Source organism: Halichoerus grypus, chromosome 12 (genome assembly GCF_964656455.1).
Source record: "Halichoerus grypus chromosome 12, mHalGry1.hap1.1, whole genome shotgun sequence".
Classification (NCBI taxonomy): domain Eukaryota; kingdom Metazoa; phylum Chordata; class Mammalia; order Carnivora; family Phocidae; genus Halichoerus; species Halichoerus grypus.
Window position 1 is genome coordinate 99,555,030 of NC_135723.1, and position 27,452 is coordinate 99,582,481.

Sequence of the window (27,452 nt, forward strand, 5' to 3'; positions counted from 1 at the left end):
GTATGAAAAGGAACAGAGATGAGGTCAGAGATGAGGTGAGACTGTAGCTGGAGCCTGGGAGCACGTGGGGTCCAGGGAGAGTGTTCTTTTAAGTTGGGGGATAACTGGACCTCTGTCCAGTAGGCTGCTCTCCATTAGCTTTAGAACCCTGATTCAAACTGCCCTGAGGAACAAAGACCTGTTTTCTCCTATAGAACTAAGAGGCAGTTCAGTTTCAGCCTCAGTACATCATCCGGGACCCAGGTTCTTTCCAGCTCTCGGCTCCGCTCCCTTGGTATGACTGGGGCAAGATGGCGGCAGCTGTTCTAAGCAATCACCTCCAGACCAGAGGGAAAGGAAGGGCCATCCTTCCTGCACTCTAAGGAGTGAGGAAACTCCCAGAAGCCTCCTTCTCAATGTCATCAGCCAGAACGAGGTCCTGTGCTTCTGTCTGAATCAGTTCCTGGCCAGTGAGGTCTAGAGTAAAAGTGCTCACTTTAGAGGCTGGAGGAGAAGGTATGACGACATTCTCGCAAAGGATGGAAAAGGAGGGCACACTGAGAAGTGTAGTAGGGTGCCTCGCTGGGGGGGGGGGGTGTGCTTTTGAGATTTGTGCAATTTTCTCTAGCTGTCTTCAGCTGCTTGAGCACGGTTGGGGGTCCCCAGGCAAGCAGGGCAGAGGAGAGGAGAGGAACAGAGTCATAAAGGGCGTTTCATGGCAAGTGACCCCAGTGCTGACCACGGGAGCCACGCTGGGTCAGGAAGGGAGATCAAAGGTTGAGAAAAGTGGATTGACGTGCACACGGAGTCTGAAGAGTTATCTGGGTAGGATTAGGACCGTTTCAGGCTGGGTTTCCTGGGAAACAGCCCCTGAGATGGAGGCTCCTATGCATGTGGTTTCCTTGGAGTCCTTTTGAGAATAACACCTATGAAGGAGTGAGAATCGCAGATCGTGTGGAGGGACAAACAAGGCCCACAGTCGGTCCCCCAGGATTGAAGGCCTGGCACCCGGGATCGAGGCCAGGAGAGTTACTTCAGCCTCGGCTGCTGGCCCCTGTCCTATGGAGGGGGCTCTCTGCCTGCTCAGTTTTGATGGGGATGGAGAGGGCAGGCTGGGCCCCATGTACTTAGGGGTGTCGTGTAAGGAGGACAGGCCTCAGTCAGACACTGATGAGCATGGAGGGGAAGGGGGTGGGAGCATGGTAGATGTGGCCTGAGAAATGGCCTCCAGGGAGCAGATGGGACCTGGGCGGAGGATGCCAACAAGAGGTGGGAACAAAGATTCTTCCACCAGCTGCCCCTCAGTGGAGGAAGGGCTCCTCCAGGGAGAGAGGACAGTGAACGGGCACTGAGGGGGCGGGGGGTGAAGGAGTAAGAAGACCCCTAAATACAGTGGGCACACAAAGGAGTTCTGCAAGCAGAAGTCTGGACGGCTGGGCCTGGCACGCTGCTCTGCTGCTCAGAGCCTGGACTGGGTGCCCCGCTGACCCCGAGGTAGTGGAGGACCCGAGGGTCCGAGGAAAAGGCCGCAGTGTGTGGGCCACAACAGCGCTTTCTGGGGAGGCTGACAGGGCAGCTGCCTCCACACCGGGTGGAGAGAGCCCCGGTCCCCTGTGGTCAGGGTGCAGATGGGGTCAGACTCCAGGGTGGGCCCGGGACCATGCTGCTGTTCAAGTCTGAAGGCCACTTGCTTAGAGGAAACCTGACTGAAAATGGCAGCATGGTTTTGGTCTGTGGGCCTCCTGTCTGGCTTTCACCTTGGATACGTTCTGGTACATTCTTTCCCCCCCAGTGGAGAGATTCTCCTTGGATAAATTAGCATTGAACATCAGAATGCAATTAAGTCTTAGTATTTCCTGCCAGTTCCCTTCCAACGGGACTTCCGAATAGCTGCATCCCCACCCCCATCCCCGCCTCCCTGCCCCTGCTTTCTGGAGGGGTTCCCTCTCCTAACTGCCTGCTGCCTGCCCCACGCACTTCCGGTGCTTCTCCCCACCCCCCACCCACCCCAGGTGGCTTGGGGCAGGTCAGAGGGTCAAGGAGCCCCAGAGCCACAGGGAACACGGCCTCTGGCCTAGCTCAATCCCCTCACTTTTCAGAGAAACTGAGGCCCAGATTGCCTGCGACTCGCACGAAGCCGCAGGGGAAATCGGTTAAGGACCTGGGCCCCTCTCGGGGCGGCGGGGGTGCGGGGCCCGGGCCGAGCGCAGTCAGCATGTCACGTCTCCGCGTGTCCTCCTCCCCAGGTGACAGCCTGCTGCTGGTGAAGAACCCGCCCCCCGGCCCGCAGCCGCCGCCGCCGCCGCCGGCCCCGCCCAGCCTGCCGGTGCTCCCGGCGGCCGAGAACGCGAACGCGGCGGGCGCCGGGCCCCCCGACGAAGGCTTCCCCGCGCTGGCCCGGGAGCGGGGCGCGGGCGGGGCGCAGGCGGGGGGCGCGGGCGGCGGGGGCGCGGGCGGGGGCCCCGGGGGCGGCGGCGGCGGGGGCGGCGGCTGCGGCAGCTGCTGCCCGGGCGGCCTGCGGCGGAGCCTGCTCCTGCACGGCGCGCGCAGCAAGCCCTACTCGTGCCCCGAGTGCGGCAAGAGTTTCGGCGTGCGCAAGAGCCTCATCATCCACCACCGCAGCCACACCAAGGAGCGGCCGTACGAGTGCGCCGAGTGCGAGAAGAGCTTCAACTGCCACTCGGGCCTCATCCGCCACCAGATGACGCACCGCGGCGAGCGGCCCTACAAGTGCTCCGAGTGCGAGAAGACCTACAGCCGCAAGGAGCACCTGCAGAACCACCAGCGGCTGCACACGGGCGAGCGGCCCTTCCAGTGCGCGCTCTGCGGCAAGAGCTTCATCCGCAAGCAGAACCTGCTCAAGCACCAGCGCATCCACACGGGCGAGCGGCCCTACACGTGCGGCGAGTGCGGCAAGAGCTTCCGCTACAAGGAGTCGCTCAAGGACCACCTGCGCGTGCACAGCGGCGGCCCCGGGCTCGGCGCCCCTCGGCAGCTCCAGGCGCCGCCCGAGCACGACTAGGGCTGGGCTGGGGGAGGGGAGGGCCCGGAGGCGGGAGCAGGGGTGCGGGGGGGGTGGTGGGGGGCGGGCCTGGGAGGGGGGCGGCCGCAGCACCCCTGATCCTGCCCCTGGTTCTCGGCGCGCCTTCCCTCCCTCTGTCTGCCACCTGCTGGAAATTGGGAAGAGGAATTGCACTCCAGACAGGGTCCCCCAAGGCCCCCTAGACCTGTCCGGCCTAGATGGATGGCCAGCTCATCTCGTAGGGTGGACCAAGGGGCCGGCTGAGCGTCTTCCCTCAGGGAAGGTGCCAGAACGGACAGTGAGGGGGCGAGAGGCTTCGGGCATCCCCCTCAGGCACCTAGCGTGCCCGTTTGGCCACTGGAGTCCCGGTTTGTGATCGGGGGAAGCAACTAGGGAGTCTCAGAGGCCCTCTGAGATAAATGAGGTCCTACGGTTAAGGGATGCTGAGTCAGGAAGCAGAAGTGTGACGAGGAGATGAGGAACGAGCTAAGGGGTAACATCTCTGGTGACAGCACTGCCTCGCGTTCTAATAGCGCTTTAGACTTTTTTAAACGTGTTTTCTATCCGTTATCCGTTTTCACCCTTAGCCTGTCCCTCTGAGGTACGTGGGGTAGGATTGTCCCTACTGAGAAAAAAGACCCAGGTGGATGGTTTGCCAGGACGACACAAGAAGAGAGCCGCGGGGCTGGGACCAGGGCTCCTGACCCCAGTGCAGTGTCCCCCACCACACGCACTGCCTACCTCCCATGTCTGAGAGACTTCTGTGGCCTGGCCTCTCTTGGTCTCTCTCTCCTGTCTCCTTCCCCTGAGCCACCAAAACTCAGAAGCAGCAGGGGGCCAACTCCCCGGGTTTCTGGGGGTTGGGGGACCCATCAGCAGCTACACAATGCCCTGGGTTGTGCATCTGAAAGGCTCTTCCTGTGTAGGCATTCCTGGGCAGGAGGTCCCTCCCCCAGCCTGTCCTTCCCACCTCCAGTCCTTCAATCTGGTGCAGCATCTTTTCACTGCCCAGTAGTGACCCAGCCCTCCGAGGCAGCTGGTGCCCTGGGTCAGACCTCACTTTGTTGATTTATTCCAGTTTCCCCAGGGCCAAGGGGTGAGGGAGAGGCTCCTGCTGCCGGAGCAGCCATCAAGGAAGCGAGTCTCTTCCCAGGAGGGCCGGGCAAGTGGGTGCTAGAGTCTGAGAGCCTCAGTCTCCTGCCCTGAGCCTCCCAACTGGTGCTATCTGTTAACTGACCATGCTCAAGGACATGGACACAGACCCTACTCTGCCCCAGACCCTGCAGGCGCCTCGGGAGGCGCCCAAAGGACTCCCTTGAGTTGGTGCATCTGCTCCGTGGTCCTGAGGGGCCATGGTCTCCATTTCTGCATCTTGCATGACCAGGCACTGGGATGGGGTGGCGTGCCCCAAGACCCTTGTTTGTGTCAAGAATGACTTTTCCTGCTCCTCCCATCGATCCTGCTTCTCTCCCAGTTCAGGGAGCACAGTGAGCAGCCGGCACCCGGCGCCACGTTTGTGAGCATTCTGCTTCCACCCTTCCCCTCATCTGCGCCGCTCTGCTTTCCTCAGACCCCTTTTTGCCATGCAAAGGGAATTCTCAAAATTAAATAAACGGTGTCCAGATTGCAGACTGCATTTTCACAAGGCCAGAGGGTTCTGCAGCATGGCTCCGTAATGAGCTGGAATCCAACTAACTGGGATTTTTTTTTTCCCCCTTCTTTCTGCTTTCTAAGAAGAGGAGTTGAGAAGTTAAACAGACAAATTCAATGGAATTTTTGTTTGTTTGGGTTTTTTTTTTAGAGCAGAAGGGAACACTCTAGTCCAGTGTTTTGGTTGGGAGGAGGCAGTATTCTGCTTTAAAAAGTATATGCAGGAAATCAATATTTTCATAATCTAAATCACAGAGAATAAGACCAACAGTTTTTTCTTAATTTTTAAAATTAATTTATTTTTGTGGCTGTTGAGAGTGTGAAAGGGGAGAAATTCCATTTGAGACGTGGGTTTGGAACACCTGAACACAGCTGGAGTCCTTCCCTTTAGTTTAACCTCAAGGAGCTGATTCCCAAAGAGGGTTAGTGACTGAGCCAGAGAGAGGGCCAGGGCCGTCTGGTTCCCACATCCTGGTCTGGCGGATGCTGCCACACCAAGTGTCCCTCAGCTACACTGGGAGATACCCCAGCCTCCAGCACTGGCTTTGGACGTGTCCTAGAGTGAGCTCCACCCCTGGAGCTGATCAGAGGTGGTGACACTCGGTGTGGACCTCTACCAGGCAGCAGAGGTCCTTATTGAAGCAGGACAAAGGTCAAGGGTCCTGCTTTGAAGGTGGATTTTTATTTTCCTTCTGATAATGTGTTAATTAAAGTTAACTATTTTAATTTAAAAAATGCATGCAGTAAAAATTTAAATGGTAAAAAAACAAAAAAAGACACAAGAGTAAAACTCTTTCCTACCAGACTCCCTGTTGAGAGATACCCATGCTAAGAGCTTCTTATATGTCCTTCCAGAACTGGAGAAGTCAAGGCTCGGAGGATGAGTTGGATGGGGCAGAGGGAGAGGAGACAGGAGGCAATGTGGGATGAAGATGAAACATGGCAGGGAGGCAGTAATTGGGATTGTAAGACAGGAGACTGGCCTGGTCATACTCAGGATGTGAGGACGTTGTAGGTGATGTGGTTTCAAGGTGAGTCAAGGCCAGGCCATGGAAGGCCTTGAATGCCAAGACTATTCCATAGACAAGCTATCAATTAGCCTGGGATCTGCTGTGCCACAGATCCCTCATAGCCCCCTTAGAACTCTTTAGGAGCCCAGGGGTGCCTGGCTGGCTCAGTCGGTAGAGCATGTGACCCTTGATTGCAGGGTCAAGCCCCATGTTGGGTGTAGAGGTGACTTAAAAAACTTTTTTTTTTAAGATTTTATTTATTTGAAAGAGAGCACGAGCAGCCAGAAGAGAGAGAAGCAGGCTCCCCACTGAGCCGGGAGCCCAACGTGGGGCTCGATCCCAGGACCCTGGGACCATGATCTGAGCTGAAGGCAGACGCCCCTAAAAAATCTTTAGATGCCCAGAGTGTATAGCTCTGAGAGGTCAGAGGAGTGAAAATGTTAGTCTTGAGACAGCAAGTTTAAGCTAGACACCACTGAAAATGAACAATGACAAGGGAACAGTTCTCTTACAATAAAGGTTTTGGGCACCATAACTGGCTCTCTCAGATCTGGTCCCAGAATATTGGGTGTTGGAGAGTGAGGGGAAGGAGGGAACTTCACACTGGGCTCAAGATGAACTAGCCTATGACTATATTTAACGGTATTGGTTTATCCGATTGTTAGAAAAACATGCTACAGAGCATCCAATCAGCCTGGGGCCCTGAACAGGACCATTTGGGGGATGCAATGGCTGGCATTCCATCTGCCGCTGACGCAGGGAGCCATTGTGGAGGGATATTTCTAAAAGGGTAATTTTTTTTTAAGGTTTTATTTATTTGAGAGAGAGAGCATGAGCAGGGAGGAGAGGGAGAAGCAGGCCCCCTGCTGAGCAGGGAGCCTGACACAGGCCTGGATCCAAGGACCCTGGGATCATGACCTGCAATGAAGGCAGACACTTAACCGACAGCCACCCAGGCTCCCCTAAAAGAGTAGTTCTTGAGAAGAGGGATCTTGGGTGTGAGAATCTCGCTCCCCTCTCCCGGCCCACACCATCCTGTGAGGGTCCCATAGGTCCCCTTCCATAAGAGTCTTAATTCTAGTGTGATGCTGGCACTGTATCCTAAAGGTTGAGCACCTCTATTCAAATCTCTTGAGATGTATTTTAAACCAACATCATCCCCCGGCATAGGAATTTCTGTAGGTTTTCTTTCTCCTGTTATAAGAGAAAACTGCCTTTGATTTGTATCCCATTCAAGATTCAAGGGAGATCCCATATCCAGTCTTAGAAGTGAAAGCCAGTGTAGGTTACTTGGGTGTCCCCACAACTTCCATCCCTATGGGGCCAATATCCTTTGACCATAAAATGACTTGAGTCCCCAGTCAGCAGCCCCTGCCCCATATCTCAAGGATGTGGGGGTGAGGAGGGGAATGGGAGAGGGAGAAGCAGGTTTCCTGCTGAGCGGGGAGCCCGATGCGGGGCTCGATCCCAGGACCCTGGGATCATGACCTGAGCCAAAGGCATATGCTTAACAACTCAGCGCCCCTAGATTTTACATTAATACATTCAAAATTCAAAATGGATAAAAGGATGTGCAGAAGAAAACAAAAAAACTCCTTGTCACCCAGTCACCCAGTTCCTCTACCTGACGCTGACTAGTCAACTATGGAGAAAGGGGAAGTTGCTGGAAGGAAGCTGGAATCCTTCACAGATTCAAAGGAACAGTTGAACAACCAATCCTAGACAGAGAATAATGTGTCTCTATCTCTGCTCCTTTTCTGTATGTTGGGATCATTCTTTAAAACCAACTTAAACTCCAAGAAATGGGGACAAGACTCTTCCTGACTCATACATTTATAGCTTCACTACAGAGGAAATTAACCTGTCCCCTCAGCTCTAGTTAGAAAGATCCCAGGGAAGAGCTCTGATTGGTTCAGCTTAATCATATGCCCACCCCTGGCTCAATTACCGTGGCCAGGAGGCTAGGATGCTATGATTGGACTGGCTTGAGTCAGATGCCCACCCTTCATGGAACAAGATGGCAGCACCCATTCTAAGTACATGGCTAGAGCCCAGGGAGGAGCTGTCCCCAAAGAGAAAGAGGTGCATCTATGCCCAGGAGAAGGGAAAAGTGCTAGGTTGACAAAGCTAACAGATGTCCACTGCCTGTGGACACACTGTCAACTGTCCGCTGTGTCCATACACACATATATGGGGGACAGGGGTGGTGTGCAGCTGGAACCAAGATGGATTCATTCTAGGAGTCTCACGGACCTGGAGGCCTGCAGGGGGCACGCTCCCCAGGAGGTTATTTATGTGAGAGAAGGATCACAAAAGACCTGGTCCCTGCCATCTAGAGACTTGCGGGATAATAAGGGGAAGAGAATAGAAAGGGTTTCAACTAGAATAAAACCATGGTCCATAAACTTTCTCGAGTAAAAAAAAGTTTGGGCATACATATATGTACGTATGTATGTTAATATGTATGCTATAAATCATATGCACAATAGAACATTTAAAGGACAAGAGAAATATTTTTAAAGCATTATTTTAAACTTAATTTGTATTATATGTGATTCAAAGGATACTTTCTCCTGTCACTAGAAACGAGGATGTGGGTAAGATAATGTCTAAGGTCAGTTTCAGCTCTGAATGTTAACGTTCATATTTTATAGACACAGATGACAGGTTACAAGTACTAAGTACATTTTCTCGAGTCCTTTAATACCACTGCCACCAATGGGAATAATTATGAGCCTTATTTAAAAGTTTATTTAAAGGCCCATGTCAAGATCTGAGTGTCATTGGGAAAGGACAAATGGGAAGCTTCTAAGAGACACAACAAGGTAACATTTATGTTGGTGAATTCACTGCAGCTCAAGGCTTGGACCTTGCAACAGCAAAACAAACCAAAATGAGAAATCGCTGGTCACTGAGTGCTTGCTATACGCCAGGCATTCAGTGACGCGAGCATTTGACTTACACTTGTGATTTCTTTTAATCCCATCAACAACCCGAGGATGTGATGTTTGTATTCTTAGTGGGAAGACACTGAAGCCGAGGGAGCATACACCACACCACTTAGTGAGGGAAGGAGCCGGAACACAAAGATTAATAGTGATCAGGAGCACTTTTTGAACCCTTCACCTGACAGGCACTGTTCTAAGCACTTGAACTAACTCATTTAATCTGCACAGCAACTCTGTGAGCTATGTGCTATTATTATTGCTCACTAATAATGAGGAAATGGAGATGCCAAGAAGTTAACGACTTGTCCACATCTAGTAAGTGGGAGAGACCAATGGTCTCGCTTTTCCCTCCCTCCCTTCCTTCCTTCCTTCCTTCCTTCCTTCTTCTCTCGCACTCTCTCTCTCTCTCGATACCAGTATAGACACTATTATTTTGCCCCAATTTTTAAAACATTTGCAATTTGAAAAAATGGTTTCGTTTCTTTTCTTTTTAGTGATTCAACAATTCCCTATATTACTCAGTGCTTATCAAGATAAGTGTGTCCTTAATCCTCTTCACCTATTTCACCAATCCTTGGCTCCGCTTTCTAAAGCACCATGCACACCATCTCTGCAAGCCCATGAAATTCAGACCAGTGCCTGGTGCTGCCTCCTTTGCACACTGGAAATTTGATCTAAATATTTTCCCACTGTTCCAGGCTCAGAGTCAGGGGTGCTGAATCATGGTGACTCTCAAGAGACTGATGGATAAGCCAGAGCATCAGTTTAATCATTTCCAGGGGTGGACTGGACATTTGTATCAGCCTGACCTGCACGTTGTCTCCCAGTAACTACACGGGAACCTGCATCATCAGACTACCTGGTGAACACAGAAACAGAATAGAGGGTTCTAGAACTGAACTGCTAATGACCCCAGTACCCAGTATCCTATGTCCTGATATGTCTGTCTCCACAGATATGATACATTTTTCTCTGTGTCTGACAGTAAGTTTTTGTTGGTCTGAGAAAGTAGGTCAGACCCTAGACATATCTCAGTGGCTGACTGGTTTCCTCAGCTTGACCCATCTTTTCCTTATTTTTTATTTTATTTTTTTAAAGATTTTATTTATTTCACAGAGAGAGACACAGTGAGAGGGAACACAAGCAGGGGGAGTGGGAGAGGGAGAAGCAGGCTTCCTGCCAAGCAGGGAGCCCGATGTGGGGCTCGAACCCAGGACCCTGGGATCATGACCCGAGCCGAAGGCAGACGCCCAACGATTGAGCCACCCAGGCGCCCCCCATCTTTTCTTTAGATGTATTAATAATCCGGTCAGTCTCCTGTTGATCTGGTTGCTGTGGACATTATGCCTTCTCCTGGAGGTGGCTTTACCTACCCTTATTCTCTGGTTCACCATTCAATCATCCAAAGATATTTATGAGCACTTCAGTGTGCAAGAGATGGTATATACTGTGGAGGGACATTTTAGTGAAAGGGACACATCACTATCATGTAAACTGATGAAAAAATTAAGTTATTTTGGTTAGTGATAATGCTGTGAAAACTTTTGATCGGAGGATCAGGATTGAGTGTTGGGATGGAGAAGGGTGTTGGGCTGTAGGCAGAGTGGACGGGAAATGTCTCTTTGAGGAGATGCAGTCTGAACTGAGCCCTGCGTGCTAAGAAGGAGCCAGTCTGTTGATTTTTTTTTTTTAAAGATTTTATTTATTTGACACAGAGAGACACAGTAAGAGAGGGAACACAAGCAGGGGGAGTGGAAGAGGGAGAAGCAGGCTTCCCGCAGAGCGGGGAGCCCGATGCGGGGCTCGATCCCAGGACCCTGGGATCATGACCTGAGCCGAAGGCAGATGCTTAACGACTGAGCCACCCAGGTGCCCCCAGTCTGTTGATCTTAAGAGTTTAGTTCTCAGGGGAAGTGCTTCAGGACTGTAATTCAAAGTGGAAGTTCATTGCCTGTCTCTGTAGAGACCATGTGGTGCAAATTAGGCAAGTATGGTTGTAGTAGTGTTTTGTATTGGGTGATCAAATGGAAATGCAGCCATGCTTTCCAAATCAAAATTCCAAACTCATCATTTAACAGTAACATGTGGACTGGATTAAACATTTGAAATCAGGGCTATCTTGGATTTTCCAAGGCATGCGATTACCATAATTAACAGGATACAATGGGTTGGCCTGGGCACCTTGACCCCACACTGTTGATGTAGAAAGTGTATTTCCAGTTTCTTTCTTTCTTTCTTTTTTTTTAAGAGAGAGTGATAAGAGTATGAGCAGGGGGAAGGGCAGAGGCAGGGGGAGAGGGAGAAGCAGGCCCCCCCACAGAGCGGGAAGCCCAATGTGGGGCTCCATCCCAGGACCCTGAGATCATGACCTGAGCCAAAGGCAGAAGCTTAACCAACTGAGCCACCCAGGAACCTCATGTATTTCTGGTTTCTAGAAAGCCACATAACAGATGAACAAATGGAACAAAACCACATGTCATTTGGCACCATATCTTTTTTCCCCAACTAAATTACATATTCTTCCCTCAGAGCAAAGTCTGACTTTTATACATTTTGAATCCCTCAAAGCACCTCGCCGAGTGCTAGGCACGAAGAAGACACACAAGGCCCACGTTTGTCTTACATTTTCAAGCCGCGCTTGACTTGGAGGGAGCAAGCCCTTCTGCGGTCGCACACTCTGGCCCGAGCGCCGAGCGCCGAGCTGCTGTTCATCCTCCTGCCGCACGGCGGCGCCCTGGAAATCCCGTGCGGTGAGGACGAGCCGCTGGAGCCGCTCTTGGCGCGGGAGGGCCGAACTCCCACAATGCATCTTGTATCAACACGGCCCTGGTGGCGGCTCTGAGGAGGGGCAGGGGGCGCCCACCGGACCGGCACGCAGCACGAGGGGTATCAGGCGGGGCCTGGGTGTTGAGGGGCGACTGGCGGCCATGGCGGAGTCGGCGCCTGCTCGGGTAAGGGTGCCCCCGGCACGGATCGCGGGCGCGTTCGGGATGGCGGAGCTCCTGGCCGGGGCGGGGCTTCGAGGTTGGGACTCCGGTGGGGCTGGGGGTCCCGGGGCTTCCCGGGCTGCTCCTAGCGAACACCGGCCTCCTCCCACGACCCCAGGGCTCTGCCTTCCCCCTCTCCGGCTCCTTCCCTGTCGGGCCGGAGCCCCGGCGCCACACACCGTTGCCGAGAAACTTCTCCGAGGCTTGTTTCGTGTTTTTTTGTTTTGGTTTTTTTTTTTTTTTTAGTATATTTGTTTTTTTGAGAGAGAGCGCGCGATAGAGCGCGCGCACGAGTTGGGGGAGGGGCAGAGGGAGAGATTTTTCTTTTTTTCTTCAGAGAGAGGAGAGCGAGCGAGCGAGCGCGGGGCGGGGGAGGGGCAGAGAGAGAGAGAATCTTTTTTTTTTTTTTTTTTTTTTTTTTTTAAGAGAGCGCGAGCCGGGGGCGGAGGGGCAGAGGGAGAGAGAATCCGTTTTTTTGTTTTGTTTTGTTTTTGAGAGCTCGAGCGGTGGGGGAGAGAATATTTTTTAAGAGCCCGCGGGGGGGTGGCGGGCAGAGGGAGAGAGAATCTTTTCTTTTTTTGAGAGAGCGGGGGTGGGGTGGGGTGGGGGGAGGGGCAGAGGGAGAGAGAAAATCTTAAGCAGGCTCCATGCCCATTAGGGAGCCGGAAGCCGGGCTCCAGCTCATGACCCTGAGATCATGACCAGAGCCGAAATCAAGAGTCGGTGGCTTAACTGACTGAGCCACCTAGCAGCTGGAAAATGTAAAGGATATACCAGGTAAAAGGAAAATTATCCTAAACGTAAAGTCTGAAAATGTAAGCAAGTATGATGATCCGTGGAAATGGGTAAATCTGAACAAATATTGACTGAATGAAACAGTAATGATCTTTTGTGAGGTTAAAAACAAAGGCAAATTAAAATACATGGCAGCATTGGTGTAAAGGTTAGGAAGAGATCAGAATTCATTTGTTTAAAGGTCTTTGTAAGTATACTTCCCGTAATATCTAGGATACTTGCTAAAAGACTAGAAATGGGCTGTAAAACTTACAAGTTAGAAGAGGAAATAGTAGAATAAGAAAAAAAATCACCTAAAGGAAGGCAAGAAAGACGAGCACCAAAAAGGCAAAAAATCAAGAAAAATAGATCAACAGTTACAATAAATGTAAATGGAGTAAATGTTCTAGTTAAAAAGCAGAAAGTTGTCATATTGTTTGTAAGAGATACAAAAGACAAAACTACAGAAATGGTTGAACATAAAAGATATGAAAACATACCCGACTAATCAAAAGAAAATTGGTTCAACTGTATTAATATTGCTGGAGATCGAGGCTACTACTACTTTTGTAATGGTAAGACTCAATTTATCAGCTTGATATTCTCATGTTTTACATGTAATTATATAGCCTCAAAACATATAAAACAAACTGACAACTACAAGGAAAACTGGCACGGTAGAAGACTAACAAAACCTTAAGTTTTTATCAAGCAGAAAAAAAAATTAGGGTGTAGTGCATCCGATAGAACTTTCTGAGATTATGGAAATAATCTGCTTTGCACTGTTCAATATAGTCACTAGAAACATATGGCTATTAAGTACTTGAAATGTAGGTAGTATGGCTGAAGAACTGAATTTTTAATTCAGTTTTAATTAATTTAGATTTAAATAGCCATGTGTTTCTAGTGGGCTTTTGGACAGCACAGATAGAGATTTCTTTAATCCATATATCTTGTCAAAACATAATATCAACGTGTAGGCATGCCTCAGTTTATTGAGCTTTGCTTTATTGCACTTCGTAGATGCTGTGGTTTCGTTCCTTTTGTTTCCCCCACAAATTGAAGGTTTGTGGCAACCCCGTGTCAAGTCTCTCAGCTGCCATTTTCCCAACAGTATTTGCTCATTTTGTGTCTCTCTGTCACAATTTGGTAATTCTCACAATATTTTAAACTCTTTCATTATTATTATATTTGTTATGGTGTTCTGTGATCAGTAATTATGCTTGCTAAAAACTCAGATGATGGTTAGCCTTTTCTTTCTTGCAATAAAGTATTTTTAAATTAAAGTATGTACTTTTTTTTAGATACAATGCTATTGCTCACTTAATAAGCTATAGTAAATTTATATGCCCTGGGAAACCAAAAAATTCATTTTACATGCTTTATTATGATATTTGCTTTATTGTGGTGTTCTGGAACCAGATTTGCAATGTTTGTGAGGTATGCCTGTATAGAGAGATTAATGAAGAAAAAATGAAGAGAGCAAAAGAGCCTTTTATTTTTTTAATTTTTTTAATTTTTTAAAAGATTTTATTTTTTTATTTGACAGAGAAAGACAGCGAGAGAGAGGGAACACAAGCAGTGGGAGAGGGAGAAGCAGGCTTCCCGCTGAGCAGGGAGCCCAGTGTGGGGCTCGATCCCAGGACCCCGGGATCATGACCCGAGCCGAAGGCAGTCACTTAACGACTGAGCCACCCAGGCGCCCCCAAAAGAGCCCTTTTAGAAATGAAAGTGTGTTCTGGCAGTTCACTGTAGGCTGGGACCGTAGGTAGGGCTGTTAAACTGAGTATCTCCGCGTGCTTTCTCCATATGGCTTGGGATTTTTCAGGTGTTTTCCAGAGCCTGCCTGCCTGATTTGTTCCACTTGACATGGAATGGAGCAGAGATAAACTGTTCCTGACAAACCCTTCTTGAATTGCAGATTCATAAGCAAAGTAGATGTTGTTGTCTTAAGCCACTAAATATTGGGATTATTTGTTGTGTAGTGATCAGTGGTTGGAACAGGTACCTAGGGAATATGTTAAAATATTGAAAGTTATTAAAAATACCTTGAAAAAGGAGTGGCAGACTGTGTATGGATACATTTATCTATGGATTTGATACAGACAAAATCTCTAAAGACATTTTTGTGAGACTTCTTTTTTTAAAGATGTTTTATTTATTTGAGAGAGACTGCACACAAGCATACGTGGGGGGGAGGGGAGGGGAGCAGAGGGAGAGGGAGAAGCAGGCTTCCCTGTTGAGCAGGGAGCTTGAGTGGGGCTTGATCCCAGGATCCTGGGATCATGACTTGAGCCGAAGACAGAGCCACCCAGGTGCCCCTGTGAGACCTTTCAAGTGTGTAAAGAATATCAACATCCAGTATAGTCAAGATAATCCTATAAAACAAGGAAGTGGGACTTGTCTTACCAAATATCAGTAATTATTTTTTAAAAAGCTGTGGTTGTTAAAACTATAGTATTGGTAAGGCAATATGAAAAATACCCTACAGAACAAGACTAGAGATGCCAGAGACAAATTGCTATGTATGAAAATTTTTTTTTTTTTTTTAAGATTTTATTTATTTATTTGAGAGAGAGAGAATGAGAGACAGAGAGCATGAGAGGGAGGAGGGTCAGAGGGAGGAGCAGACTCCCTGCCGAGCAGGGAGCCCGATGCGGGACTCGATCCCAAGACTCCAGGATCATGACCTGAGCCGAAGGCAGTCGCTTAACCAACTGAGCCACCCAGGCGCCCTCTATGTATGAAAATTTGATTCATGACAGAGATAGCATTATAAATCTTTGGGTATATCGATGGATTTTTCATCATATAATATTAGATCTATTGATTTCCCGTATGAAAATTGAGCCCTGCACCACACACAAATATCAGTTCTAGTTGAGTTACTCAAATGTGAAAACAAAACTATGAGTGTTTAGAAGACAATATTGTGGGATATCGATATTTTTTTTTTCACCTGACACAGAAGTTCAAACCATAAAAGAATTCTGATGAAACTCAACTACATTAATTTTTTTATTACAAGATAATACAGTGAATTTTAAAAATGAGGCACAAATAAGGAGAAAATGTTTGCAACACGTATAGCATGGATAAAGATTAGTATCCAGAATTTTCAGAGAAATTCTGAGATAGAAAGTCAGATAACCCAAAAGATAAACGGATAAAAGACTTGAGCAGGTAGTTCACTGAAGGTATTTGAATGGCCAGTAAATATTTAAAAGATGCTTACCCTTATTAGTAATCAAGGGAAGTGTAGATGGAAACCATGATGACATATTTCAGACCTCCTGGAGGGACCAAATTTTAGTCTTACAGTAGCAAGTGTTGACATAGTTGGGAAACATCCAGAATACTTACATACTTCTGACAGGAGTGAAATTCATACAACCACTTAGAAAACATTTGGCATTATTTACTGAAGTTCAAGTTGTGTATATACCCTGTTAGCCAACAATTCCCTCCTAGGACTATACCCTCAGGAAACTTGCCCATGTCTACTAGGAGCCGTGCACAGTCCTGTTCGTTGTAACTCTACTTGTAATGTCAAAGATGGGGACATAATAATGGAATGGAAAAGGAAATTGTGATATTGTCACAGCAGAATATTATGCAGAAGTGAAAATTAATTATAGCCATCTGCAACAGCAGGATAGTCTCAGTTGTGGAATAAGGATTCTATTTATATAAAGTCCTAAGATAGGCAAAACTGAAGAACACGTATTGTTTTGGGAGAAAAGCATTTGGTGAAAATGTGAAAAAGACAGTTACTAGTGAAAAATCAAATTCAGGATAGTAGTTACTTTAGGGAGTTGTACAGAGGACTTCAGAGGCAATATTTGTATAACTGAGTGGTAGTTAATGGAGATTTGTGGCCATTACCTTACACATCTTATGTATTAAGTTTTTGTTTTCTTTTTTAACTATTCAATGTTAGAAAGTCATGGTATCTCAGAGTTGGAAGGGACTTTAAATATTATCCAGTCCACCTTAGTCAGATACCACTTTATAATGTTACTTATTTTGTATTTTACTCCAGCAGATTGAAGGTTTCTTAGCAACAGGGACCGTGTCTTATACTTAACGGTGACAGGTTTCAGACTGTAGTGGCAGGCCCATTGTAGGATACTTGATCTGACAGTATGAGAGAATATCCAAGCGGGACTGCCCCAGAAAAATCCAGAAGTGTGGGGAATGTAAGTGTACTTTTTGTATTTCTCACTGCCATCAGGGATACTATTAAATATGGGATTTATGTAAAAAAATTACAAAAAAATACATGTTTATTGAAGAAGTCAAGCAAGCAATAGTTTACAAGGAAAGATTAAAATCTCTCCCTCTCATCTCCCTGAGGTAAGTCATGTTAACAGTTTAGTTTGGTGAATATCTTTCCAGACCTTTCTGTGGGCTGAAACAAACATATATGTTTTCTCTTCTTCAGGAAAGTGGGATCATAATAAATATATTTCCCTAAAAGTTGGATTTTTAACCAGCATGGTATGATGAAAACTCTTCCAAACCATACATACAGGTCATTATTTTTAAAGGTAGTATAGTGTCGTTTTTGGTTGTGCCATAATTTATTCCTTTATGAATAGACCTCGAGATTATTTCCAAGTTTTGACTTTTCCAAAGAATATTACCAGTAATCATTTTTGTATGGATGTCAGTAAATAATGCCTTTTTTTTTTTTTCCTGAAGATTTTATTTATTGGGGCGCCTGGGTGGCTCAGTCCTTAAGCATCTGCCTTCGGCTCAGGTTATGATCCCAGGGTCCTGGGATCGAGCCCCGCATCGGGCTCCCTGCTCCGCGGGAAGCCTGCTTCTCCCTCTCCCACTCCCCTGCTTGTGTTCCCTCTCTTGCTGTGTCTCCCTCTGTCAAATAAATAAATAAAATCTTAAAAAAATTAAAAAAAAAAGATTTTATTTATTTATTTGACAGACCGCGAGAGAGGGAACACAAGCAGGGGGAGTAGGAGAGGGAGAAGCAGGCTCCCTGCTGAGCAGGGAGCCCAATGTTGGGCTCGATCCCAGGACCTCAGTACCACGACCCGAGCCGAAGGCAGACGCCCAACGACTGAGCCACCCAAGCACCCCAGTGCCATTTGTTTTTGTAAGATAGATTCCCGGAAGTGGGATTGCTAGGTGAAAGGATTGTTAGTGACTTTTATGAGATTTCCTTCCATAAAGTTTGTAATATTTTTCATTCCTTCAGGGAATGTTAATGAAAATGCCAGTTTTATATCCTACTCACCTCTGAATGTAGTTCCTTATCCCTCTTGTTCAAGTGTGTCAGCCTGGTGGGTGAAAAGTGGTTTTCCTGGGTTGTATTTGCACTCCTAACTGCTTCTTGACCACTTGCATTTCTGCTCTCATAATTACTTACAGTTTACAGTTTTATTTAGGGTTATTTTTTTCTTTCCATTTCATATTTTGTTTATAAATATCCTCTCCCCGTTTGTTTTTTTACGTTTAGTTTATGGCATTTTTCATGGCAGCTAACATTTTCTTCTATCTTGATACTCTAAGTCGTGCTTACTGAGATAATTTACATACAATAAAATTCACTCTTCAGGCATACAGTTGAGTGGGTTTTGATAAATGTGCAGCCATCATCATAATACCAAAATATAGAATATTTCCATCATCCCAGAAAGTGTTCCTTTGCATTCACTCTCCTTCCCCCACCCCCAGCCCCTGGTAACCACTGATCTGTTTGTTTGTTTTAAAGATTTTATTTACTCATTTGAGAGAGAGAGACAGAGCACTAATGGGGAGAGGCAGAAACAGACTCTCAGCCGAGATGGGAGCCTGACATGGGGCTTGATCCCAGGACCCTGGGAGCATGACCTGAGCCCAAGGCAGACACTTAACCATCTGAGCCACCCAGGCACCCCTACTGATCTGTTTTCTGTCCCTATAGTTTTGCCTTTCCTGAATGTCATGTAAATGGAATAGAGTAGGTGACATTTTGTGTCTGGCTTCTTTCACATAGCATAGTCATTTTGAGATCTATATTGTTAGGTGTATCAATAATTTGTTCCCTTTTTATTGCTAATGTGTGCTTAACACATTAATTATTAATACATTAATAATGTAACAGTATTTTGTTGTATGGTGTATTAGTACTCTAAGGCTCCTGTAACAAAATATTACAAATTGAGGGGCTTACACACCAGAAGTGTACTGTCTTACAGTTCTAGAGGCTGGAAGTCTGAAATCAAGGTGTCCACAGACTTGATGCCTTCTTAGGGCCAGATGCCTTCTTAGGGCCACGACGGAGAATCTGTTCCAGGCTTCTCTTACAGCTTCTGATGGCCCCACACATTTTCTTGGCTTGTGGCAACAAAACTCCGACCTCTGCCTCTGTTGTCACGTAGTTGTCTTCTCCCTGTGTCTTCACATCGTCTTCCCTAAGTGCACGTCTGTCTGTCCAGATCTCTCCCCTATTTTATAAGGACATCAAATCATATTTGATTAGAGCCCATCTGATGACCTCATTTAACTTGATGACCTCTAAAGATTCTTCCTTCAAGATAAGATCACAATCCGAGGTACTGGGGCTTGGGACTTCAACATATCTTTTTGTGGAAATAAAATTCAACCCATAACAGGTGGATGGACCTTGGTTTATTGATTCACCAGTTGATGGACATTTGAATTGTTTCCATCTCAATAGGTAGTTCAAAACAGAAGAAGCAGCTTTATTTAACACCTCTTTTCTTAGCTTTTTGCTTAGTGCTCAGATCCTGACCCACCTTCCTTTGCTAAGCAAGCAACAAAATGCTGGGCCACAGAAAGGCGGGAGGAGGCTCTACAAAGCTAGAGATGAGCAACTGAAAGTGAAAAGCAGAACGTGGGATGAAAGGAGCCTGCCCAACAGTCTGATGTTCTGTTTTGTTTCATTCGTATTTGTTTTTAATGTAAAAGAAAAATTTACATTAAACTCTTATTTAAATCTTTTTTAGGGGGGACAGTTAAGCTTTAAACCCACATGTTCGATAATGAACTGAATTGAGTCACTGGAGTAGGTCATGGCCAAGCTTACGGGTTCATTTCTTTGCCAATTGGGTTCGTTTTGTCCCGTTTCTCCAGACACTAAGTCCTGGCCCTAGCAGTTCTTTCAAAGCTCTTTCCTCTCTCTGTCTATTCTTGTGGGTAGAGAAGCAGCCTTGAAGAAAGTGTATGCCATAGAAAAGAACATGAAGCTTTGGGGCTTGAGGACTGAAATGAACATGCAGTGGTACATCGGGGTCAGAGGGAGCGGTGGGGAGACTCCCCACATGTTGGCTTTAGTAATGTTGAGCTTCAGCTGTAGTGATTTTCCTCCTTAGGGACAGATCATAAAAATGAACTGTGTAAGGAAACTGTCAGTAGGCTTCGTCAGATCACGTCAGTAAACACTTATGAAGGATTTAGTTGGGGATGCCTGAGTGGCTCAGTCGGTTAGGTGTTTGCCTTCAGCTCAGGTCATGATCCTAGGGTCCTGGGATCGAGTCCCGAGTAGGCTCCCTGCTTGGTGGGGAGCCTGGTGCTCTCTCTGCCTGCCCCTCCCCCTGCTTGTGCTCTCTCTTTCTCTCTGACAAATACATAAAATCTTTAAAAAAGAAAAAAGGATTTAGTTGGTGTTACTCACTGTACCAGCTGCTTGGGTGCAAAGGTAAATGAGTTGAGCCCTATAGGTCCTGCTGAGGAATTGTGTCTTTGTTTGTCTTAGAGAATATGTCAAGTGTGAAGTGCAGGTAATAAGACATTATGTACAATATGATTTCAACTTTGTGGAAAACAGATAAGTTAAAATATTAAAAAAAAAAAAAAAGGCTTAAGGTAAATATACCAAAATTCTGACAGGTTATTTCTGAATGGTGGTATTTTACATAACTTTTTCTTTCTACTTTTCAGTACTTTCTTACTATAATGTACGTGTATAATTTGCAGTATCAGAGTATAAAAGAGCATGCTTTAAAAAAAAAAAGGGTAGAAACTAGGTAGCTCTAAGCACGCTTGGACCCACTAGACCCATTGTTTTCTTTACTTGATGTTTGGAAATGACACCGACTGACCCTGTGTCTGATTCTTCATTCAGCACAGGAGGAAACGCCGCTCCACACCTTTGACTTGCTCCACACCACCCCCACAAGCAACAGAGAAAAGCTCTTATTTGCAGACCACGGAGCTCTCACTCTGGACCGTGGTGGCCGCCATTCAGGCCGTGGAGAAAAAGATGGAGTCCCAGGCTGCCCGGCTACAGAGCCTGGAGGGGCGGACAGGGACGGCCGAGAAGAAGCTGGCCGACTGCGAGAAGACGGCCGTGGAGTTCGGGAACCAGCTGGAGGGCAAGTGGGCCGTGCTGGGGACCCTGCTGCAGGAGTACGGGCTGCTGCAGAGGCGGCTGGAGAACATGGAGAACCTGCTGAGAAACAGCAACTTCTGGGTCCTGAGGCTGCCCCCGGGCAGCAATGGAGAGGTTCCCAAGGTAGTCCCCTTGGGGATTAAGAGTTAGCCTACTGCACCTGGGTGGCTCAGTTGATTAAGCATTTGCCTTCAGCTTAAGTTATGATCCCGGAGTTCCGGGATCGAGTCCCACATTGGGCTCCCTGCTCAGCAGGGAGTCTGCTTCTCTCTCTGCCCTTCACCCTGCTCGTGCTCTCTCTCGCTCACTCTCTCTCAAATAAATAAAAATCTTAAAAAAAAAAATATGGTCACCTGTGAGCAACCTCTTTAGAAAAAAAAAAGCCTAAATGGGGAGCCCTCCCCTTTATTATTTAAGATTGTAAGTTGCTGGCTTTTCTTTTGTGGCTAGACGGGAGGCACTCATTGTACGATATTTGTGATTTCAGGTATCCAGGTCATTTGAAAATGATGGAGTCTGTTTCTCAGAGCAGGAGTGGGAAAATCTGGAGGACTGGCAGAAGGAGCTCTACAGAAATGTGATGAAGAGCAACTATGAGACTCTGGTCTCTCTGAGTAAGTAGTACTTTTCCCCCGAGAATTCTCTTTCAGACATCTTTACATCCCTGGCCAAGTAGCGTGTGACTCAGACTACACTTGGCTTTGGCTCCTCTGTTGGTCTGGGCTGGGTTGAGAAATGGGAGTCTCCAAAAAAGAGAGAGAGAGGGAAACAAAACGTAAGAGACTCTTAATGATAGAAAACACACTGAGGGTTGAGGGAGGGAGATGGGTGGGGAGTATGGGCTAGATATGTGATGGGCATTAAGGAGGGCACTTGTTGTGATGAGCAGTGGGTGTTATATGTAAGGGATGAATCACTAAATTCTACTCCTGAAAACAATATATATATATATTTTTAAGATTTTATTTATTTATTTGACAGAGACAGCGAGAGAAAGACAGTGAGAGAGGGAACACAAGCAGGGGGAGTGGGAGAGGGAGAAGCAGGCTTCCCAGCGAGCAGGGAGCCCAATGCGGGGCTCGATCCCAGGACCCTGGGATCATGACCTGAGCCGAAGGCAGACACTTAACAACTGAGCCACCCAAGCGCCCCTACTGAAAACAATATTACAGTATATGTGAACTAACTAGAATTTAAATAAAAATTTGAAAAATAAGAGAAATGGGAGTCTTTAGGTCCTCAATTCATGAAGACTTTTGGAAAGGTCTTGGTGTTGTGTGTTTTGTATTCTCTGTGGTCACATAGTTCTTGATAATATTTACTAATAGAAAAGATGTTATCATTATAGTGTAACGTATATTGTAGTGTAATGTGACCAAGATTCCTTATGCTGTTTTTAATACTTAAAACTGTTTTTTTAATTAATTAATTTATTTTTTAAGATTTTATTTATTTATTTGTCAGAGACAGCACAAGCAGGGAGAGAGGCAGGCAGAGGGAGAAGCAGGCTCCTCGCTGAGCAAGGAGCTCCATTGTGGGACTCGATCCCAGGACCCTGGGATCATGACCTGAGCCGAAGGCAGACGCTTAACCGACTGAGCCATCTAGGCGTCCCAGTACTTAAAACTGTTTGACAAGAGGGGCGCCTGGGTGGCTCAGTTGTTAAGCGACTGCCTTCGGCTCAGGTCATGATCTCAGGGCCCTGGGATTGAGCCCCACATTGGGCTAGCTCTGCGGGAAGCCTGCTTCTCTCTCCCCCACTCCCCCTGCTTGTGTTCCCTCTCTCGCTGTCTCTCTCTCTGTCAAATAAATAAATTAAATCTTTAAAGAACAAAAAACAAAAAAAAATGACAAGAAATCCTTTGTTACCTGAGATGAGGCAGGCAGCCCAGGTTAACCAAAAAATTTTTCTTGGCCTTAGCTGGAATTACATTCAGTCCCTGTGAGCTCAGTGTCTATTTTGTGTTAATCAGAAGTGCTGCTTAATAGATACACATTTTTATATATAAAATATTAGCTTATTAGTAAGTAGATTTTGGTAGACAAAATCTTTTTTTTTTTTTTTAAGATTTTATTTATATATTTATTGGAGAGAGTGATCATGGGGAGGAACAGAAGAGAGAGACAAGCAGAGTGCGCAGAGCCTGATGTGGGGCTCGACCCCACGACCCTGAGACCATGACCTGAGCCAAAACCAAGAGTCAGTCACTCAACTGACTGAGCCACCCAGGCGCCTCCGATAAAATCTTTTATTTATTTTATTTATTTATTTTAAAGATTTTATTTATTTGACAGAGACACAGCAAGAGAGGGAACATAAGCAGGGGGAGTGGGAGAGGGAGAAGCAGGCTTCCCGCCGAGCAGGGAGCCCGATGCGGGGCTCGATCCCAGGACCCTGGGATCATGACCTGAGCTGAAGGCAGACGCTTAACTACTGAGCCACCCAGGCGCCCCCTAAAATCTTTTAAAACTGAGGTGCATGGAGAAGTGTCCAAAAGGCCAGTGTGACTAGAGCAGAGAGGGAAATAGCAGAAGGGTCGGGGGGTTGTGTGACCTGAGCCGAGTTCTGTGCTCTGCTAATGGCTGTTTCCTTCTCTGTCCCAGCTGGGGATAATGGTGCACCCCTCACCTTGCAGCGTGTCAGTGTGGATGAAATTCGATACGCTGAAAGGAAGCAGCACTTGAGACCATGTACAAGTGAGGGCAGGGTGGTGGCTGGGGAGCCTGACTGCTGGAGCCACAGTGACTAATGAAGGAGCGTTGAAGGCAGCAGCTGACTGAATAGATTTTTCGAATTGGCTCTAATTTTCTAGTGGTCCCAAGCTGCCACTGGTGGGAAAGTGGGAAGAACAGTGGCCTTTTAATCTTTGGAACTTTTAATATCAACCCTCTGACATTGGTCACCTTGTTCATTGGCAACTGACCAGTGTGCAGTGAGCTTTTACTATCTCCTGGGCTCACACTGTGCCTATTCCAACCCAGAGGTCCTTGGCCAGACAGAAGGAGAAGCGGAATTGGGTGCAGGGATGCTGGGTGACTTGGAGGAGGAAGGCCCTGGTGATGTCCACCCAGGTGAGTGGATCCAGAATATTCCATCCTTCTCTCCACTCCTGCAGCCTATAATGAGCTTTCCCACTGCTAAACTGCCAAACACTGATTATCAGCAACCTCATCTGGTGTTATTTATTTTAGATTTCTCTATGATTTTCATTAGTTCACCTAACATATATGTGTCTCCATTTATTACCACTGTGGAGTCCTTAAGTGTTGTGACATATCCTACTTCATGTCTGTGCTACTGTACAGAGTAGAATGGCTCAAGTGAAAACCTGCTGGAGATTGAGGACAGGGTTGGTCACATCTTAGGAGTGAAGTTGTCTGGGTGAGAGGCAGGCAGAGCATTTATAAGCCAGGTATTGGGGGAATGTGCAGGAAGACTGGGGCTGGATACGTGAACATTTAAGCTTTAGGCTTAAGGGTGGTTGGGTTTTTTTTTTAATTGTTCACATTTATTATTTTAAACTCTTTAGTTATAGTATAATTTGCCATTTGTTTTTAAAGATTTTTTAATTTATTCATCCGAGACAAAGAGATACAGAGAGAGAGCATGAGCAGGGGGAGCAGCAGAGGGAGGGGGAGAAGCAGGCTCCCCGCTGAGCAGGGAGCCTGATGCGGAGCTCAATCCCAGGACCCTGGGATCATGACCTGAGCAGAAGGCAGATGCCCAACCATCCGAGCCACCCAGGCGCCCCAATTTGCCATTTTGTACAGGAATTGAATACAAATTTATGGACAAGCTTAGAGAACTATCATTTATAACATTGTTCTAGAAAAATAATCTATTCAGATTTCTCTACCTGAATATGTGTTTAGTTTTTCAGGTCTTAGAACCCAGACTCCTTCTCCAGGGTGTCCTAATGCCCTTATCCTGGGGTGCTTTGATTTGAGTTCTTCTGAAATTCACAGATGTTTGTTTAGCTCTGAAGAAACCAAAAGTGCTAGAATGTGATCTTTTTTGGTCTTCTCTTTCTCGGCAGCCGAAGGGGTTATGATCAAGCAGGAGATCCAGTACGCTCAGGAAGGCTCTGCAGATCTTCCTGGAGAGTTCTCAGGCATTGCCGAAGAGCAGGCTTTCCTGAGCCCAGAGCATACTGAACTCTGGGATGGTCAGGGTGGTTCTGTCCTCTTGGATTCAGGCCCCAGGGACACTAATCTGGAGGATCCCATTGAGGGCAGTAGAGACCCTAGCAGTGGCAGAATTCTGAGCTGCCCCCCAAAGCAGAAACCTAGTAGGCAGGGGCAGCTGGGTCAGGAATGTGGGCAGGGCCTAAAGCTGAAAAGGGACACTTCTGGCCCATATGGATGTTCCGAGTGCGAGATCAGCTTCCACTATAAGCAGCAGCTAGCTGCGCATCTGCAGACCCACTCAGGGTGGGGGACTTACACAGCCTCGGAGCCAGAGGAGAGCCTTAGACCCAGGCCACAACTTAAGCCCCAGTCCAAGAGGGCAAAGATGCATCAGTGTGACGTGTGCATGAGGAGCTTCAGCTGCAGGGTGAGCCTGGTAACCCACCAGCGCTGCCACTTGCAGGAGGGGCCCAGTGCTGGCCACTGTGTCCAGGAGAGGTTCTCGCCCAATAGCCTGGTTGCTCTGCCCGGCCACATCCCTTGGAGGAAAAGCCGGAGTTCGCTCATCTGTGGTTACTGTGGTAAGAGCTTCAGCCATCCCTCTGACCTGGTGCGGCACCAGCGCATCCACACGGGTGAGCGGCCCTACAGCTGCTCGGAGTGTGAGAAGAGCTTTGTCCAGAAGCAGCACCTTCTGCAGCATCAGAAGATCCACCAGCGGGAGCGGGGCCTGGCCCTGGAGCCGGGAAGGCCCAACGGCCTGCTTTAAGGGTGCCAGCCCCTTGTCCGTCTTGGTGGGGGGCAGAAGGGGCTGGCATTGGTCCCCCCGAAGAGACACTGTGCAGAGTCAGGGACTGACTGCTTCCTGAGGAGAGTCACTTTGATTTGCCTTCCCTTGGCCAAGCACCAGGCCAAGCCCAGAGGCTGTGAAAACTATGGAAGAGGAGGAGTCCGGGGCCACTCCTCTCCCTGCTGTCTCTACCCTGCTGTGGAGCTTGTTGTTTCTGGCACCTTCAAGTCTCTGGTTTTCCCATCAGGGCTGATATTCATGGGCTGGGGTTGGCTCTCTGACCCTGCAGGGACTGGTGGCTGGTTCCACGTCCTGTCCCAGCATTTCAGGTCTTCCCATGAGGTTGGGTCGGGCCAGGGGAGCGAGCAGGTATGTGGAAGAGTTCTGGGACTCCTAACCCGGTCTTTCCTCTTCTTTTGTAGTCTCTTTGTTAAAAACAAGTCGAAGAAATAATTTAAATGACTGCTTACCCTGTTCCGAGGAAACTTTTTTGGAATTAGATTTTAGTTGACTTAAAAAATTACAGTCTGACACTTGTTTTTTTTAAATTTCCAGCATTGTAGAAGTTGTTCCTAACACGGGGACTGGGCCTACCCTCTACGAGGGATTTGTTTATGGGGCTCTTTTAGCCCATCCACGCTTAGTTAGGTCAGAGATCGGGGGCAGATTGCTGAGCTCCTCCTTGTGGGGGTCCTTGCTCACATGGGGCTAACTGAGTCCAGAGGAGCAAGAGGAGGGGAGTGGGAAGACCTCAAAACCCCTGCTGAGAACGAAGAATGCTGTGTTGGAGCCGAGAGCGTGTTGCTGCTGCTCGGGAATCCAGGTTTCTCACCATAATCCTCCTCCTCTTCCAACGTGGTCCTCGCTGGGTTCTGCCGCCGCCCAGGGTAGAAGACTGCTTTGTTACTTATGGTTGTCTGACTTGTTCCAGTGGGTATTGGAGTTTGTTCTTATTACACCAGTTGTTTCTTGAGATTGTGTAGATTACACATTTTTCAAATTAGTTCTGGGATTGACTGTTCCAGAGGGGATGGAGAAAAAGCACAAAAATGCTTTGTTTCTCAGGAGTGTTGAATGCCTGCCCCACTGTTGTTTGGGGAGATGGGAGTGGGCTCCTGGGTCCTATGTGAATGTCCCCTTTGATGATTTACAGTTGCTTAGAATAAAACTTGCTACTAGCAAAAAAAAAAGCTCATGTTGGATATTTTTCTCCCTTTGTCAAGATTACCAAGGTGGAGAAGGTGGCTGACAGGGAGCAGTAACAGAAGCCTGAAGTCCCAGCCTGACCTGCATTTTTACTTAAATTTAGGACAGACGAGCAGAGGGCATGTATGAGAGTATTCCTGGGACCCTGTGTGTGGTGGTCGAGGGCTGCAGGCAGTCTGGGTGTTGGTCGTTGGAGATGGTGGGAAGATAGGGCAGGTAAGTAAGCTATGGTAGGTGCACCGGGGACTACTGAGTAGCACTTAGGGATATTGGCTTAGAGAAGCATATAATGCTGAGTGGGAAAATACAAGAGATTGAATGAGATCTATGTCAGTACTATTTATGTACATTAAAAATGCACATATACAAAACAAAACATTTGGCGAGAACATGTAGAAACCCAAAGTTACACCTTTAAGGCATTAGAGTTGCGTGTGAGGGAGCAGTGAGTGGGATACGGGAATAAAAAGGATTAATAAAATAAACAGATAAAAATAAACTTGGGTCGCTGTAATGTATCGATTATCTTGGTGTAGCAACTGAACATGGAAGTCATAGGGCAGGCGCCCTGCTCAGCTGAGGTGTTCGGCTTCACCAGATGT

General features: G+C 47.4%; 2 protein-coding genes across 5 annotated transcripts in view; both read left to right on the forward strand.

The window, feature by feature from the left end:
* Positions 1-3,006, forward strand: part of ZNF282 (zinc finger protein 282) — a 29,909-nt gene extending 26,903 nt beyond the window's left edge. For all 3 annotated transcript variants that reach the window (XM_078059696.1, XM_036121101.2, XM_078059695.1), the window contains exon 8: positions 2,226-3,006. In XM_078059696.1, coding sequence (XP_077915822.1) covers positions 2,226-3,001 — 776 coding nt within the window. In that variant the 3' untranslated portion in view covers positions 3,002-3,006. The remainder of the gene's footprint in view (positions 1-2,225) is intronic.
* An 8,372-nt stretch (positions 3,007-11,378) lies between these two features.
* ZNF212 (zinc finger protein 212) lies at positions 11,379-26,834 on the forward strand. Of its 2 annotated transcripts, XM_036121129.2 has the most exons (6): positions 11,379-11,560; positions 12,255-12,373; positions 20,460-20,849; positions 21,214-21,340; positions 23,709-23,798; positions 24,764-26,834. In XM_036121129.2, exons 3-6 carry the CDS (start codon positions 20,598-20,600, stop codon positions 25,621-25,623), a joined length of 1,329 nt encoding a protein of 442 aa, XP_035977022.1. In that variant the 5' UTR covers positions 11,379-11,560; positions 12,255-12,373; positions 20,460-20,597; the 3' UTR covers positions 25,624-26,834. The 2 variants fall into 2 exon arrangements, with proteins under 2 accessions (XP_035977022.1, XP_035977016.1); XM_036121123.2 differs by lacking the exon at positions 12,255-12,373 and having other exon boundaries at positions 11,382-11,560.
* The last annotated feature ends 618 nt before the right edge of the window (positions 26,835-27,452 follow it).